Source organism: Phascolarctos cinereus, unplaced genomic scaffold (genome assembly GCF_003287225.1).
Source record: "Phascolarctos cinereus isolate Bilbo 61053 unplaced genomic scaffold, phaCin_HiC Scaffold_4;HRSCAF=312, whole genome shotgun sequence".
Lineage (NCBI taxonomy): Eukaryota > Metazoa > Chordata > Mammalia > Diprotodontia > Phascolarctidae > Phascolarctos > Phascolarctos cinereus.
The window spans coordinates 690,728,823-690,747,560 of NW_027555847.1; the positions used below are offsets into that span (position 1 = coordinate 690,728,823).

The window sequence follows — 18,738 nt, forward strand, 5'->3', positions numbered from 1 at the left end:
TAAAGGAAACCAAATATTCAGTGAGGTCAAGAGAAGGAGGAGGAATTGCATTTCAGGGGAGGGGAGCAGGAGATAGGAAGTTATATAAAGGGAACAGAAACCAGACCACAGAGTCCGTGAAGGATCGTAATGTCAACCAGCCCAGGAAGATGGGCAGGAGCCAGCCTGTCGTTAGACGCAACTGGTGTTGCAATGATTAAAGTGTTGGACCTGGAGATAGGAAGACCTGAGTTCCAATCTGGTCTCAGACACTTCTAAGTTGTGTGACTCTGTTTGCCTCAGTTTCCTCAACTGTAAAATGGGGACGATAATAGCACCTTCTTTGAAGGGTTGTTGTGAAGATCAAATGAGATATTTATGAAAGGTGTTCAGCATAGCGCCCGGCACATAGTAGCTACAGTAGAAATACTCATTTTTTCCCCATTTCTAGGCTTTGAAAGGCTCTAAATGCCAACAGAGAAGCCCATATTTTATCTGGGAGTCAACAAAGAGCCCACAACTTCAGGATTCAAGCATGAGACCAGGTACATTAGCAACAGGAAATACTCTTAAGAGAACGATTTCTGATGTGGCAGGGAGGGGTGAGAAGCTTTAAATTCCCTCAAATCTGCAGAATCATTTTAAAAACGATTTTTCATCCTCTCTCTTATCTAATTATCATAACAACCCTGTGATTTAATACAGCATGTCCTAGGATCACATACCTACAAGTGGCCAGGATCCCAGATGCCATTTGATTCAATTCCCTCTTTTTACAAAGAAAACCAAGGGACAACTTGTCCAAGGTCGCATGGGTAAGGTCAAAGGTGAGACTGAAGTCCTGCTATTTGTACACCTAAGGACAGAGAAGCCCAACAGAATGAAGGTATTGAATGGCTCGAGGTCACCCAGCTAGCCAGGACTAAAACTCAGGTCTTCTGAATCAGCCATCTTTCTCAGTGGTCTGAGAAATTTAGCAGGGCCACTGTTAACATCTGCTGCTTTTAAAAGCAAAGAACCTAGTTAAAATGATAGCACAAAAAATTAAAAAATTAAGTAAAATGAAAACTCCTGGGGTATTAGGTGTTTTGTTCAAATACACACACCCCCCTCCCAGATTACCTCTTTGCTCAAGCACTCAAGGTATGTGATACCATGATCCCAAAACAATAGCACCGATTTCCTGCTGTTGACGTGATTTGAGATTTCACCCTGATCTCCTTCCATTTATGTCCAGGCCCCAGCTCGTTTGTCCATTCACTGGAGCTGTCCAAGATATAAACATTGATGGACTAATTCAACGCACTACTCACCTAACAGCATGTTGTAATATGGGCCATATATAGAGACTCTGTATCTTAACACCTGGTAAACTGAAGTTGTCCTAACAATAATCACTCCAACACTACTTTCTACTTTAAAACCAAAAGGAAGAAAAGCTTCACAGGAACCTGGGCAGTATTTTCTTTAGGTGAAGCAGAGTTGGGTTGGTAAAAGAATGTGATCACTCTGTGCTATGACTAGTTCCTGTTTCTGTCTAATGTCCGTCAATAAGGGCTCAGTTATGCCCATGCCAAGTATGCCCTCAGGCTGAACCCAAACCTGGGAGGAGGGGGCGGCGACACAGTGAGACGCAAATGCCAAGAGAAAATTCAGACTAAGAAATGTTAAGAGACTAGACTGCTAAGTCAAAGAGAAAAAAAGCTGCCTTTTTCCCAGCCCAAATCAAAGGGGAATTGAGTTCACCAACGGGAAAAAAAAGGACAGGAAATGAACCTTCACCTCTTGCCCATATTTTAAGAGGGCTCCAGATATCATGCATCAGAAGCAGAATGTTCCCTGTGCCACCCAGAGTGCCACACATGGCTACTATTATTGCTGGGAACAGTGGATGTGCTATACCTCCCCAAAGAAAGCCTGGCACATACACAGAGCCCATTTGGCCCAATCCCATGCGCTTGGCTTTTCTAAGGAGTGAGCCCCACCTTGTGGCTTCATCTGTATTTTATGCTGAACTAACACAGCCCCCATGGGCTCAATGCTCACTCCCATTCGGGTGGCTTCATGGCCCACAGAGACATGCCTGATGCTCACTGTTCACTCCAGCTCATTCAGGCTGTGAATCACAGTAATCAGGGCACCATCCCCCCAATGGGGACAGAGACCTGGGAAAAGACTGTCCTTGCTTTTGGCTCCCTGAGGATGAGGCAAATAACCTGTTGGCTTTTTTTTTTCATGGCTTTGTTAAATTGGGATGTAGGAGTAGGAAGGGGCAGTGAGGGATTGTGGCATGATCTAAGCCATCCATAAAGGTATTTATAGCATGGCACAAGGAATATAAAGAGCCTAGGAGCCAGGAAGACCGGGGTTCAAATCCTGCTTACATAAGCTATGTGACTCTGGGCAAGTCTCTAAGAATCTAAATTGCAAAGAAACTGCCAACCTGTACCTTCTGCACCCAGGAGTTCTCTATGGCGATAAAATCACAGGTCAGGTCCCTAGCCTTATAAAGGTACGACCACAGCCAGACTGTTGATTATTCTTTGATCACATATCTGATTCAGTTTCATTCCAATGACCATTTAATAAGTCCTCCTAATCTGCAGGGCATTATTCTATTTCTAGGGACACAAAGACAAACTAAAACTTATTCCCTGCCCTCAAGGAGCCTACCAGCTAGTAGGAGAGATAAAATACCTAATACAAATTAGATTACTCTAAGTGCAAAGGAGAAAGTCAAAGTGCTATGAGAAATTGGAGGACTGCTCAGTAACCTGAGTTCTCTGGCAAATTCTGTTTTCTCATTTGTCAAAACCACCCTGCTTCATTTTGCCTGAGTCAGTGAATGCTTGTTAAGCATTCCCTACCATCATGCCATTGTCCTAAGAACCTGGTCATGGGGAAATCTCATCCTTCTGCTAGATCTAATCAGCCTTGATCATTAGTACTCTCTGCTCTCTGACTAGAACTCCAAGATCTTCATTTAAAGAGGGGGCCCTGGCTGGCCACCTCCTCATTTCCTACCCCAGTAGAGTCCTTTGGACTTCTTTCAACTTCTCCATCATGATCAGAGCCTGCAACAGGGTCCTTCTCCCTCCCACACGCTCTCCAGCTTTTCAATTTCCTTTTGTGTATTGTCTTTCTCCATTAGATCACAAACTCCTTGAAGGCAGGGGCCATCTTTCTTTTATTTCTATTTGTACCCTCAGCACTTAGCACATGCTTGGAACATAGCTGGTGGTTAATGTTTATTGAGTGAGTAAAGTCATGAACACCTAGCTCCGTACCTGCTCTTACTCTGGAAGAAGCCCCTGTCTGTAGAAGCTCTTGAAGCCAGAATGAGAAAAGTGGCAAGAAAACAACTCTCTTTAGGGTGCTGCCTTTTAGTTAGGCTGAGGAAATGATGGCAAATGATTGTCTTGGAGAAGGCTACAAAGAAGAGATGAGCAGGACCCAGGGCAGGACAGCAACTTCCCATCCCTTGGTTTGAAGTGATTTTCCCAAATATCAGACACAAAAAATAAAGGTACAATAAAATAAATAAATAAAATTTAAAAAACAATTAAATAAATATAAATAAATAAACATGAAGATAAATAAATAAAGATACAGAAAATCCTCAAAATAAGGACCAAGGCAAGTCATAGACATAAATGATCTTTGGATTTATTCATTTCACTCATCTCCTCTACCAAAGTCTTTTCCCATTGCCTCTTTGAAGCATGGAAGTGACCCTAAGCACCAGAAGAGGAAGCCAGAGTCAAGAAAGCTCCTGAAAGTCTTCCCAAACCAGAAATGGGCTCCAGGGTGGCTAGGCTGTTGACTGGTTATCTTAGTTCAGGTAAGTTTGCAGAGGTTTGTCACCAGATTGGACAAAGGCTGATGAACATTTTAGTCAAACAATTTCCCTAGACCACTTCCTACACTGTATAGGGCTCCTTAGGCAACCTGTGTTGGTGAAGGGGGCCTAGCACAATGAAAGCACAGATCTCTGAAATACTGGTTCAGACCCACTTCCATTTTTTTTTTGGTAAGGTAGCTTGGTGCCATGGAAAAAGTACTGAATCCCAAACTAGGAGGATCTGAGTTGAAATCCTGCCTCTGGTATTTATTAGCTGGGCAGGCTACTTTAACTTCTCTGAATTTAAGCTTCTTCATCTGTAAAATCATGACATTAGTAGCATCTACATCCCAGGGCTGCTGTGAGGATCAAATAAACTTCTGTATATAAAGGGATTTGCCATTTGTAAACTGATACATATATGTTAGTTATTCCTATTATTTATTCTATTACTGAGATTAACAAATTGTGACTATATTTCTATTTGAGTTGGAATTAAAATTTCATTGTATTGTGAGCTTAAATATTAAAATTGTCTGTCAAATAATGACTTGGGGAAAAAAATGACCCAATAACTAAAAATTAATTTAATCTAGAGCTGAACAAATACAAGAATAAGCAAAAAAATAAAAAAGTTTGATCCTACTAAAAGTATGCTTCTCATTCAGCATATGCACCCATCTTCTCTTTTGAAGGAATGATCCCAATCAGTCCTGTCAATCATCAACAAGCATTTATACAGCAGTTCCAAAGTGCCAGGCATTGTGTTAGATGCTGAGAATAGACCTTGCCTATCTATAACACACATTGGGAAATTCTAGTTCAGATTTTCTATTTTATTTTTTTAAACAGATGACTGGCATCATTTATGGAAAAAAAAAATCAAAATCAACTGAAACCCCATCTCTAATCTCCACGTCTCAGCAATGCCCGAAATGTTTCCCCCCTTTCCCCCTCCACTTTTGGGAAACTCTGGTTTCCTTAAAAATTCAGTTTGGGGGGCAGGTAGGTGGTGCAGTGAATAGAGCACGGGCCCTAGATTCAGGAGGACCTGAGTTCAAATCTGGCCTCAGACACATAACACTTACTAGCTGTGTGACCCTGGGCAAGTCACTTAACCCCACTGCCTAACCAAAAAAAAAAAAATCAGTTCAGATATCACCTATTAAGTGAAAACTTTGCTGATCCAAGCTGCTAGTATCCACACGTATATTTTGAGTATATTCTGTATTTATTCCTATATGTTCATGTTCTCTTCCTTATCTTCCCTATTTCCCTATTTATTCCCTATAAGCTCCTACTTTTTTTTGTTTGTAATCTCAGGACTTAGGACAGTGCCTGACATGTGGTAAGTGTTTAATAAATGTTTATAGATTGGTTTATTAACAGTATCCAGGACTATGGAAGTAATGGTTACATTGTTTTCTGCCCTAGAGAGATCACATCTGGAGCACTATGTTTAATTCCAGATTAAAAACGAAAAAAACAAAACCAAAAAAATTTTAGGAAGGGTAGAGGCAAGATGGCCTAGTTGAAGGAGCATTTTAGCTATCTATATTCTCCCCAACACTTCCCTCTAAGCAACTTTAAAGTAACATATCTTTTATTTTTGCTTTTTTTGGGGTGAGGGGGGAGGCAATGGGAGTTAAGTGACTTGCCCAAGGTCACACAGCTAGTAAGCGTTAAGTGTCTGAAGCTGGATTTGAACTCAGGTCCTCCTAACTCCAAGGCCAGAGCTCTATTCACTGAGCCACTTAGCTGTCCCTAAAGAAACATGTCAAATTGAATTCTGGAGCTGCAATGCCAATAAAAAGGTCAGAGCGAAACATTTTTGGCAATAGCAGCAGCAGCAGGAGCTCTCAGCATTCAGAGACAATAAAAGATTCAACATCCAGTTAGAAAGGAATGGCAGGAGACCCTTGTGTGGGAACTGGAGCAGGACTGAGTGTTGTTTGCCCACTCCACTGTCCATTACTCAGTTCTAGATTGCAGTTCCAGGACAGAGAGGAGTGCCATCAATTGTGGTCACCAAGGCCTTTCTTGGTAAGGCCCAGAATGCAGACCTGAAGAGCAGTGGTCAAACTTCTCCCTAGATCATACCACCTTAAAAGCAACAAAAACTTACAGACCCCCAAAACTAGCTAGGAAAACATCACTCAGAAAAATCCTGAAGCTCCGGGCAGTGATCCTGCTGCCAACACCCTGTCCCCAGGTGAGCAAAGCTCAAATTTAACATAAAGTTCAAAGTCAAGAAATAGGCTGGAAAAGTGAGCAAATGACAACAACAACAACAAAAGAACCTGACCATAAAGAGGTACTATGATAACGGGGAAGATCAAGACACAAATTCAAAAGAAGACAACAATGTGAAAATCGCTATAAGCAAAAGCCAAAGGAAAAATGCAAACGGGACACAAGTCCAACAAGAATTCCTAGAAAAAACGAAGGAAAGAGCTAAAATAGCCAAAAAAGAAAAAAAAATAAAAGGAATTTTTTAAAAAATCAAATAACAATGGTGGAGGAAAAAATAGGAAAAGAAATGAGAGCAATGCAAGAAAACTATGAAAAAAGAATTAACGGCATGGTCAAAGAGCACCAAAAAGGAAAAAAAAAAAAAACCACCTGAAAGCAGAAGCAGAATTGGCCAAATGAAAAAAAAGAGGTACAAAAACTCAGTGAAGAAAATAACTCCTTAAAAATTAAAATTTGTCAAGTGGAAGGTAATGATTCCATGAGAAATAAAGAAACAATAAAAAAAAAGTCTGAAGAAAGAAAATTTGAAATATTTCATTGGAAAAACAACTGACCTGGAAAACAGATGGCAGAGAGATAATTTAAGAATTACTGGACTACCTGAAAGCCAAGATCAAAGAAAGGGCCTAAACATCATATTTCCTGATATGTAAGAACCAGAGGGTAAAGTAGAAATTGAAAGAGTTCACCTATGACCTCCTGAAAGAGATCCCCAAAAGAAAACTCCTAGGAATACCATAGCCAAATTCCAGAGCTCTCAGGTCAAGAAGAAAATACTACATGCAACCAGAAAGAAGTCATTCAAATATGGCGAAGCCACAGTCAGCATCACACAAGATTTAGCAGCCACCACCATAGAGGATCAGAAGGCTTGGAATATGCTGTTCCAAAAGAAGGCAAAGGAGCTAGGATTTACAATCAAGAATAATTTATCCAGGTATAATCCTACAGAGGGGAAAATGATATTTAATGAAATAGAGGACTTCCAGGCATTCATGGTGAAAACGCCAGACTTTAGGAAGACCCCTGGCAAGCTGAGGAGGATTATCAGGATGATGAAAGCCTTGAGTTCTTGCCTTCTAAGGATAATCTGAAAGAAATGGGAGTATTTACCCTGGAAAAGAGAAGAATTAAGGGCATATGATAGATGTCTTCAAGCATCTGAAAGGCTGTTCTGTAGGAGATTAAGACTCAATCAGATTAACCCCTGAGAGTAGAAATAGAAGAAATGTGTAGAAGTTTCAAAGTGGCAAATCTAGGCTTGATGTCAGAAAAATGGATATTGAGGAGGGGTATTCTTGTTCAGGTACATTGGAGTAGATATCCTCTGAGGCCCTTCCAACTCAGAGATTTGGTAGTGACTGTATGACTCCCAAATTTTCTCCAGCCCTGTGTGGCAGTGCAAGATTTCCAATTTCCTACTAAGCACTGGAAATATAGAAGCATAGGCTGGGAGGCTGTACTAAAAGATTATTGGTTTCACATCCAGCTCTAAGATTTCTATGATTCTTTATGCTCTGCTGTCACATCAAATCAGGAAGTGTAAAATCAAACTCCATCTATCTTCTGACTCTGTTCCCTTCAACAAAATACTCATAAACACTGATTTCGCATCCATTATGTACAAGACCCTATTGCTAGTATTCATGATACAAACATGAGTAACAAAGAGTCAGGGTTGAAATCAAGTCTCAGATACTTAAAATCTATGTGATCACGAGCAAAACATCTCACATCTCTGATCATCAGTTTCCTCACCTCTAAATCCAGATAATAATAGCACCCACCTCATGGGATTCTGATGACCCTTGATGATTGGTAGTATAACGTGATATTTTCTATGCTTTGGGAATAATCTTATTTTTGAAACATCTTGAAAATAAACTGAGTTACCTTTAAAATTATGTCAATTTATCTGTATTAGACACTCTATCTCATGGCTCTAGGATTGTTGTGAGGATAAAATGAGATATTTGTAAAGTAGTTTGAAAACCTTAAAACACTCCTTAAGTGCTAGCTGTTGTCATTATTATTGCTGTTGTTATTACCATGAGACCACAGGGAGAAAAAGAGTATTTTCAACTCCATAGATGTTGACTATGAAGCATAGTGCTAAGGAGAGCGGGAGCTGAGAATCTGTCCATCAGAAGAGAGGGAATAAATATTGTCTAGGGGAACACACATTCTTAGGGCCTCCTGTTCACAAAGCATTAAGTCCAAGCCCTCACCAACTCTGACTTCTTCAAGGTAAGAAGCTCTGGGATAGTTCTGCAACCCTAGTGGCTGAGAAAGAATGAGGCCCCTGTGGTCTGGGTAAAGAAGGTGATGGACCAGTTAGGTAATGATAAAAAATCAAGAAAGAAGACAGATGGCCCAGGTGCTACACTGGTGATCTCAAGGTATCTTAAGAATGAGGGAGAAGACCTCTAACATGTTGGGCATCTTCCTTTGGGAGGATTTAGGAAAACAGTCCCATGGGTTAAGACAACAGATTTAGAGTCTGAAGACTTGGTTTCAAATATCATCTCTACCAGTTACTACCTGTGTGACCTCACCTCTTCAGGCCTCAGTTTCCTTATCATCAAAATAAAGAGACTAATCTAGAGGGCCTCTGTGGTCCCTCCTTTATAGCTCAAAATCTATGATAGATCATGATCTATGATATCACTGAGGGATTGTGATCTGAATTAGAAGAGATCACCCATATTTATGAATCATGGATCCATCAAAGCATTGTCTTCCCTTATCTATCTCCATAACAAAACTTATCTATCCTGTGTCCTTTGATCAGAATTCTACTCAATTCATAAATTAGTCTATGTGCTAATATCAGTTTATGTATGTGTATATATAAATGTATAGTATATATTTGTGTGTGTGTGTGTGTATACATACACACACACACACACACACACATTACCCTACTAGATGGTGTATTTCAATTTGCATGGGAACTCTGTGAAATAAAATGCCATATCCCAAAAGTTGACTAATAAGAATTTCTAATACTATCATAACTAGTAAAGGAGATATTGGCAACAGGTGAGGACCGTGATAAGCAGGTAGGTGGTACAGCAGATAGAGTGCTGGGCCTGGAGTCAGGAAGACTCTTCCTGAGTTCAAATCTGTCCTTCGATACTTACTAGCTGTGTGACCCTGGACAAGTCACTTAACCCTGTTTGCCTCAGTTTCTCCATCTGTGAAATGAGCAGGAGAAGGAAATGGCAAACCACTCCAGTATCTTTGTCAAGAAAACCCCAAATGGGGTCACAAAAACTCAGACAGGAGTGAAAAAAGAAAGAATGACAAGAAGACTGTGAAGTCCCTCAAATCATACGATCGGAGTGGCTCCCAATTCAATCTACAAAAATGGTTCTGACGCGACATGTAAAAATCTCAGGGGAGAACATCTATAATGGATTGAATTACAGGGAATGGCAAGGCAGAACTGGTGCTGTAGTTATCATAAAAACATCACTAAACAGACTCTCCATATGTTCAGGAAGGAAAAACCTGAAAATTGGGCTTTTATTGTCATAGGTGTGGACATTTTAAAAGAAGACTGCCAAAATAAAGAAAAGTATTTCAGAGACAGATTAACTGCAGATACACATGATGAATGTGCCACTAAGGGTGTGATCAAACAGCTCTATAAATAATTGATTCAATTCAAGAACTGTTTGTTAACCCCATGGTTATGGGAAAGATTTAAAAAAAGATTAAGCCACCATCCTGCCGCATAGGAGTGCGCAGATCAGCAGGCAAGATAAAACATGAAATGACTATGATCCTGGGCCCCCGGTAGACCCTACAGAAGAGCTACATAGTTCTATGGTGACACAGAAGAAATAAGAAATGACCGAGGTGTGGTCAGGAGAAGAACAGATCAGGAGAGGTTTTGTAAAGGGCATAGCACTAGAACACAGATCCTTGAGGGATTGCCAGGAAAAGCTGGGGGAAGGAAAAGCATTGCAGGCAGAGGGAGCAGCATGAATAGAAGCCTAAAAATAATTTAAAAATAAAAATAAAAAAAATAAAAAAGATCAGAGTGTGTATTTAGGTGAATGAACTAGTTGGGTGGATTGGGCATGAGATGAAATGGGAAAATAATAATAATGATAATAGGTAACAGTTATACAGCACTTGCTATGTGCCAGGCACATGCTAAGAACATTATAAATATTATCACAGTCCTGCAAGGCAGGTTCTATTATTATCCCTATTTTACAGATGAGGAAACTGAGGCAAACAGAGGCATGACTTGACTAAGTTTACACAGCTAGTAAAGGTCTGAGGCTGGATTTAAATTGACAAGCTTTGAGCAAGGTGACTGACATAAGTATACCCCATCAAACATTACACTCACGGGAATACAGAAGATGCATTGGAATTGAGAGAAAATGAGGACGAAGATCACTTAGAAAGTTATTGTAGAAATCCAGGCAGGATGTTGCGAGGCTCTAAAGTAAGGAAGTGACAAGAATGATGGGAAGGAGGAAAGAAGTGAGTAAGATTTTTGCAGAGATAGAATCAACAAAACCATTGGACATGAGCAGGGGGAGAAGGAGAGGAGAGGATGAGGAAGATGAAGGGAAGGGACAGACAGGTTCCTCTTGATATATAATACCCTGGCTTCTTTTACAAGTTGAATTATGGGGAAAAAAATCACTATAGTTGCCATGAAGTTAAGATTTAGCCTGAATCCTAAAAATACCTATCACGGTGACATTAACTTTAAAAGTGCAGATCTCTGTAAATCAATGTCCTCAAAGTTAACACATAAACCATTGCTTATTCATATATCAAACGTATTTTTAAAGGACTACTAGGGATGAAACCGCTACTTAATTTCACCTGAGTTTCTTAGTTTAGATTTTAATATAACCATAGTCAGTGACTTCATTAAAAGGCTTGTTTTTAAAGTAACAGTTGCTATCTTGTGACAGGCAAAGTACGAGCATGTCTATTTAACAAAAAGCCGTGTGAGACATCTGTTGTCTAGCACGAATCTTTCAAAGCATGTTGAAAAAAAAAACAGAAATGGCATCAGGGGGCATGCTTCATAGCTTCCCCATTAAAGGATAGGTACTTAAGCTTGTAGCTTTAACTTCATGCGCAGGTAGGCCTATGCTACGCCTTGTGCCCCACGACTAAAGCAGTGACTGGTAAAAACGATAAACTTCATAGGCCTACAATGCCTTTCCAGATATTAAAAAGAATAACTTAATGAGCAGTTACATGAGAACAGAAGACCCAATTAGCCTTCCTTCCTCTGTTCCGCACAAGGCCCCACTGAAACCTGACTTCAGGTCCTTGTGAAAGAGCCTCGTCAGCAAGGTTTCTTCTCTCCTGCCTGTGCTGATGGCAGAAATAGTTTGCATCTAAGAGCACACACCTTCATTAGATGTTGAGAACAGAAGGCTCATGACTATTTTGAAGAATTAGAGGAGGGATTAAAATTCACTTATTGGTAATTTGGAAATCAAACAACCACCAAACATATATTTGTGTGGCTTGTAATCTTCAAGGGTTAATTTCTATAAGATATTTCTTTAGCTCACAGTTTCAGGTTAATAATGTGTTGGTTTTTTAATTAATTTCAATTTCTAAAACAAGTCTAAAAGTTGTGGTACAATGGGAAGAGTACTAGATTTAGAGGAAGATATTGCAGGTTCAAATCCTGGTTTTTGTCCCTTATGATCAGTAAGGGCAATCTGGGACCTCAGTTTCCCCAATTGTAAAATGAAGGGATTTGACCCAAAAACCTCTGAGGAACTCAGATCCACACTTTTATGGTCTAGGACCCTAAAATGGAGTTTTCTACTTGTTACCTTCTTCTAGAAAGCTACCTTTCCCTAATGCAGAATTTATTCTATATGCCCATATGAACCCATTTGAGAGCTTTGATTCATAGAATGGGTTAAGCCACGAAAATTGCTTTTCGTGGGAGAAAACAACGCATGCACTCTCATCTACAGACAGGCAGATCAACCAGAAACACGATTATTTCCCCCTTCAAAAGGGAAATAAACTTTTATTGACGTGTTTAGTTAGGGCTGGGTGTGTTTATTACCTGAGGATGTGAGAACAATAATCCTGTCTCTTCATGCTTAACAATGGCTGCATTGCCAGGAATGTTTCTTACCAACACAGGAACTTCCAGGTCCATTGCCTAAAGAACGTAAAGAGGAAAAGAAGACAGGTGGGCTGATAGTAATCATTTTAAGGAATGTTTTTGGAGAGAAAAACCTAATTTGCAAAAGCACTCCCTCCTGTTGACTGGACCCCAGAACTTCACGTGAATGCAGCCTTGAGGATAGTTCAGACATTTCTGCCTGTCACATGTTTGAAAAACAGCTGAATTTTTAATCGCTGTAAGCGCATTTGGAAACCTGGAAAGCTCAGAGATGGGAACAGTGTTCTGGGCACAATCACTGTGGCAACACTGAGAAAACCCACCTCTCAGGGGGTACATTTTATACTGATTCACCAACAGGATGGAGAATACATTTTTAATTACCATCATTATTTTCCCTGATGAGTAATTTTCCTCCAGTACAAGTGGGCTGGGCGCCATTGAGGACTGAATGCATTTACTTGGCAGGCAGACAGGACAAAGAAGGGACCAGAAAGATCACATTGATTGTGCACTGAGCATGCCTTCCCTTTCTAAGAATGACAGGTAGAATTAGGTAGAAAGGGCTAGATCAATATGCGAAGAACATTCTGAAAAAGAGGTACCCAAAACAGACTATTGAAGGGGTTGATGGGCTGACCCAGCCTTCCTCAAGCAAAGGGAGACAGCAGAGAAAGCACTGGATTTAGACTGAAAGGGCCTGGATTCGAATGCTGATTCTGCTCCTTACTACCTTTGGGCAAGACATGTCATTTCTCCAGGCTTCAACTTCTTCATCTACAAAATGGGGATAATAAGATCTCTACAGTGGCTAGATGGTGCAGTGATAGAAAGCTGGGCATGGAGTCAGGAAGATTCCTCTTTGGGAGTTCAAACCCAGCCTCACACTCTTACTAGCTATGTGACTCTGGGCAAGTCACTTATTCTCATTTGACTCAGTTTCCTCATCTGTAAAATAACCTGAAGAAAGAAATTGCAAACCATTCCAGTATCTTTGCCAAGAAAACCCCAAATGGCGTCATGAAGAGTCAGATACGGCTGAAAGACAACTGAACAAATAAGACCTCTAATACCTAGCTCACAGAAGGATGGGAAGAAGGAAAAAAAACCCCAGCATTTATTAAGTGCCTACTATGGGTCTGGCACCATGCTAAATGCTTTACAATTTGATCCTCATAACAACCCTGGGAGATTAGTGCTACTATTATCTTCATTATATAGTTGAAGAAACTGAGGCAGAGCTTAAGTGTGTGTATGTGTGTGTGTGTGTGTGTGTGTGTGTGTATAGAGACACACACACATATACACACAAATATACAAATGAGCTAAAATACCTAAAATTCTTTTTCAATCCTTAAAAGTGCCATACAGAAATCAGCAATGATTATTTCCAGGAAGAATAGCTAATCTCTTCTGCTTACCTGGTGTCAGGGAATGAATGAACTTGCTTTGTAGGCAAGCAGCCATATTCTATCAGGCTTTTGCTGGCCAGTGTTTTAGGGAACATGGCTAAATTAACTGGCTTGATTGGTGTCTTGAATTAGGACCTTTGTTCTGCCAATGACACATGCTATCAGTAACTCCATGTAATAATAAGCTCTCATAACGGTGCTGTAATTTGTTTCCAGAGATGACCAGCCTTATAATCCTAACATACAAATTCCATCAGTGGATAATTTTTCAATCTCAATTTCTCATAGGACAATAGCTCTACATTGAACGGTCCGTTTAGACAATGGCTGTGACCCAAAAGAATCTACTTATTTGCTAGAATTTGGCAGTAGGGAGTAATGCCTATGATAGGAGAATCTGGGCATAGAGAGCATAAGTATAAATTGGCAATGAAACAGTGTTCCCTAAACTTTCATTGCTTGTTAGCCAAAGGCTAAGCTTTTTATGACCTATGACCTTACCTTTTCTATGCCTGACTTTGCTTCACCCATCTTCACGGCTTACAGCTCGTATGGTCTGATTAGACCACATCTGAGCTGGCAATGGGTGAATGTTCCTTGAGGGCAGAGGATGCTTCATTTCTGTTTTTGTAGCTTCAGTGCCTACCACAGCACCCTGAACATCGTAGGTGCTTAATAAATGCTGGTTGAACTGATGGGAACTTTTGGTGGGCACCTTGTAGAAGTGCTTTCTTATTCAAGTTTGGATTGTAGTTGGTGACCCCAGACTCTGATGATCTAGGATTCTGTGAAAATTTCAAGACAATTCCTTCTTTTCCTCTCCAAGTAAGTTTCTATTAGTTTTATACATGTTGGAAATTCCTCTTTCACTTATAAAAACAATTGTGTTTCTCACAGACAGAGGACATGAACAGAACCAGTATTTGGAACCACACAAAGCTTTGTGGTTTTAAGTTCAATTATAACATATTTTATTATATAATATTTATATAACATATTTTATTGCATATTTATATAACAATTATATAATACATAATATAAAATCAATTATCAAAAATTCAATTAAATTCAGTATTTGCTGTGCATCCTACTGCTTGATAAAATTTATTCTGCTTTACTGTGTCTTCAAAACATGTTGTAGTATTTCAAGGTCAAAGATGTTTTCCATAGCCCACTAAAGAGATATTTTAGTTGTTGTCCATCCCTCTCCCTGCCACCTAACCAAAACAAAATTTTGGCTACTGTAAGACTATCTCAAAGAGAAGTAAGCTAGCAAATGGAATTTTATTTCTTACATGTCTTTTGGAAAATATATCTTATTGAGGGATCAAGAGATTACTTCCTTCAAAGTTAAAACAAACAAACAAATAAAACCAAACACAAAACACTTATTCAATGATTAAGTATTTTGGGTGAGTTAATTTTAATTCTTTATATATCCCTAGGTTTTTCAGACCTGATTTAATTAAAACTCTAGGGCCAAAGATGGGTTAAGAGTTTTAAGAAGAACACAAAATCAACATTTTAAGGCAGTCAGAATAGTCTTGCCTTAGAAAGAAACAAGGTTTGACAGCAATTCACTAAATTGTTCCATTGAAATGATAGTGGATTTCCATGTGACATATATGTGCTAGCAAATTACTCGATGAATTCCACTCCCATTCCCTCAACAAAAAGAAAACTGATTTTTAAAAAGGGGGAAACATATTTACATATAAGAAATCAATTCAATGAAAACCTGATGACTGTTATTGCAAGAATTCACCTTTTCAAGGTTAAAAAAGGTAGTAAAACGTTTTATGTCAATAGCTATAGCTAAAAAGCAAATTCCAAAACACAGTAAAGACTAAACACTATGCTATAGGCCTTGGAAATGTTTGGATTCTTGACATCTAGCTGTACATGAACACGGGGAGAAAACAACAAATGATTCTGAGCTATGGAAATTTTCCCTATCATTGTAGAGATGGAAATTGGTGGACTGCTTCTGTCTTTTCCATTTTGTTTTATTAAATGGCATCACATTCAGGGAAAATATAGATGAACAAGGTAGGTCAGTTCTGCTATGACTGATTTATTTTCCCCCCACTGCTTCAAGTCCATGCAGTTTTAGGAACACCGAGCTCTGGCAAAATAACAGAATGTCTTTCAGAGCTCAATGTGAGGGTAACTGGTATCCACCTGAATAAATAGAAGTATGGTAGAAGTACCTGTGATGAAATAATAACCCAGCAAGGACTGATACAGAAATAATGGAAAATACAAAGGAGAACTAGAAATATAACTGCAAGAAACGCACTCAGTAAAACAGAAAATAGGATGCATATGGACAAAAGGTGAGCACTGATCACAGAGGCTGCAGAGGGCTTTGTGAGCAGTTGGACTTTGTGTCCTTCATCCAGGTCTCAGACAGCACAGAGAATTGATGATTTAATCTTTTTGACTCGTGCTTTAACACAAGATGACATTTTATATCCAAGTTAATGAATATTTGGGAGCCCTCTTTGCTAGATTAGAGAAGATGAGCAAAATAGGTCTCATATGATGTCCTAATATAAAGTACTGTATTTAGAATAGTAAATTGAGCAGTCCTGGAAGGACTCTAAAGTGATGAGCTTATTTATCTGATACCAATGAAGAATAACTGCTGATTTTATCAGGAGTTACTTAAGGACCTTCCACCCTGAGATTACCCTCCAGGATGCTGGAACATCTTGAACTAAAAAGCAAAGCATGGAAAATGCTTGCTATTTGGGGCTGGTGACTTACCCCACCTTACCACCTCCCCAAAGTATAATGATAATAACTGCAATTTCTGTAGTCCCTAAGGGTTTCCAGAGGATTTTCCCTATATGATCACATTGAGGCTCCCACCAACCCTTTGAATAACTAGGTTGGTATAGCCAGCTGTTTGGGGGGTAAGATTTGCTGTTATATAAGACATGATTTTCTGACAGATGAAATTCAAGCTAGTTATAAGGTGTAAATAAGGTGTTCCTCTATATGAAAATCCTTATATGAAAATCATTTTGCTAAAGTCATAGCACTAGTATTAATAGCACAACTTTTTTATTCCAGTACTGCACTGTCCATCATTTGCTCTCCTGGCTTATTAACGGTGACTCCTCAGATGTGGACAGCATTGGTAATCCCACAAGGCATGATCTCGCATATTACACACAACTTGGCCAATGTAGATGAAGTCGTATTGTAGTCTATAAATGGCTGAATATGGAAACATTGAAGAGGTTCACCAATGACCCCTGTTACACTTTCACCAAAGGTACATGAGTACTCTCTGACACCCTGACCATCCTCTCCAGAAACCTATTAGTCTTCAGTGTGTCTTTCCCAAAGAGGCTGGTCATTGGTACCAGTAGGGCATTAAAAATACAGAAACCTAACCCAGTGGGAAGGTCTTTCGTTGCTGTCTGCTGGAAGCCCAGCCTTGTTGTGGGTAACCAATGGATTAACCAGGCTGCTTACTACTAAGATTCCTCTTCCCAACCTACCATTCTTTCCCCAGATTTTCCCTATACCACTGCCCGGCACTGTCTCAGCAGTCTCTAATACTACAAAGTAGGCAGGAGAAGGAAACAAAAAAAGGAATATTTCTATCAGAAGCACACCATTTTCATGTCTGAGTTCTTGCTCAGACCTCTGAAGTCAACTTCCTTCCCAAACAAAGATATTTGCAGGGGCAGAAGGGCACTGCACACACTCATGGTTTTATTTCATTTTGTCCTTTGAAAAGAGAAATAGCAATGAAATGATTTATTTAAAATACCAGCTATGGAAAAAGCTCCTTGTAGACTCCAGAAAAAACAGCATCACCCTCCCAATTGTGAAATGTGCAGAACTTTATTGACAAAGACTTCACCTCTAGAAATAAGCCAAGGAGTGATGGGCAATTTCAAGTTTCCACATTCAACAGTCAAGTGATATATAATTACCTCCAGAACTGCAGCTGACATTCCTTCGGAAATGGAGCTATTCACGACAGCGAAGCAATTTTTCACAATGGCATGAAGATCTTCTCGAGACATCTCCCCCATCAATTGTACCCCAGATGCCCTAGAAATTAAGCAAGTCATGAAGAGCATCTTCCTTGACTTTCTTACAGGGGTGAGAGACCAAGGGGAAAAGATACACAATCTTTTCTAGAAAATGCCATAAGTAAACATAAATCACGGCCTATTCAAGGCAACTGGTGGTGCAGTGGAGAAGAGTGCTGGACCTAGAGTGAGGAAGACCTGAGTTCAGATCCAGCCTCATACACTAGCTGTGTGACCTTGGGTAACTCACTTCACCTTTGCCTGCCTCAGTTTCCTCATCTGTAAAATGAATATAACAGCACCCATCTTATAGGGTTGTTGTGAGGACAAACTGAGATAATATGTGTAAAGCACTAAGGACAGTGCCTGCCACATAGTAAGTGCTATATAAATGGTAGGTATTTGTTATTATAATAATTATTATTATTATTATCATTATTCTGCAGAGAAAGTTGCATGAAGATGATGACCCAGATTTTTATTGCAGAAACCTCTTGGGCATTTCTTTCTCTTCAAGTCCATATGGAATTAGAGCAGTACAGGTCCAAAGTACTCCTGTGATAGAGAAGCTAAGGAAATCTCACATTCAAAGCCTGATTCCAATAATTATCTTTTAAAATTAGCTCCTAGGACCCTCTGCTGCTATCTGTTCTGAAATATATGATGATAAGAGATGAACTCTGGCCTGTTGTCTCTTTGCTACTGTGAAGAAAAGCTAGCAAGGTTGTTTTGTCATTTTTTTCTCTCTTTAGGTGTGTAGCAAGGACAGTCCCCCTACCTTTTCACTCTGGCTTTCACTTCTCTTGTAAACACTGGATCAACCTGGGAGAAGGAAATAAAGAACAGTCTGAAAAATGCCACACAGTGAAATGTCACATACATCTCTAGTCAGTTACCTCGTACAGTAAGGACAGAAGAAGGTCTAATGAGGCAAGAAGAGGCAGCTACTTTCTTGCATTCAAATCAAAAGGGGCTAGTGCTCAAGGCCCAGAAATCAGGCAAGAGGAAGTGAAACTGAACAACAAATCAATCAATCCATAAAGTCTTTCCACCCAACCAGAA

At 39.6% G+C, this 18,738-nt stretch overlaps 1 protein-coding gene across 1 annotated transcript in view; it reads right to left on the reverse strand.

Annotated features, from left to right (window-relative positions):
- The window catches only part of GLT1D1 (glycosyltransferase 1 domain containing 1), a 110,009-nt gene that overhangs the window by 12,469 nt on the left and 78,802 nt on the right, over positions 1-18,738 (reverse strand). Inside the window, exons 9-11 of the mRNA XM_021004391.2 lie at positions 18,455-18,498; positions 17,575-17,695; positions 12,147-12,245 (exon numbers count right to left, since the gene is read on the reverse strand). Coding sequence (XP_020860050.1) covers positions 12,147-12,245; positions 17,575-17,695; positions 18,455-18,498 — 264 coding nt within the window. The remainder of the gene's footprint in view (positions 1-12,146; positions 12,246-17,574; positions 17,696-18,454; positions 18,499-18,738) is intronic.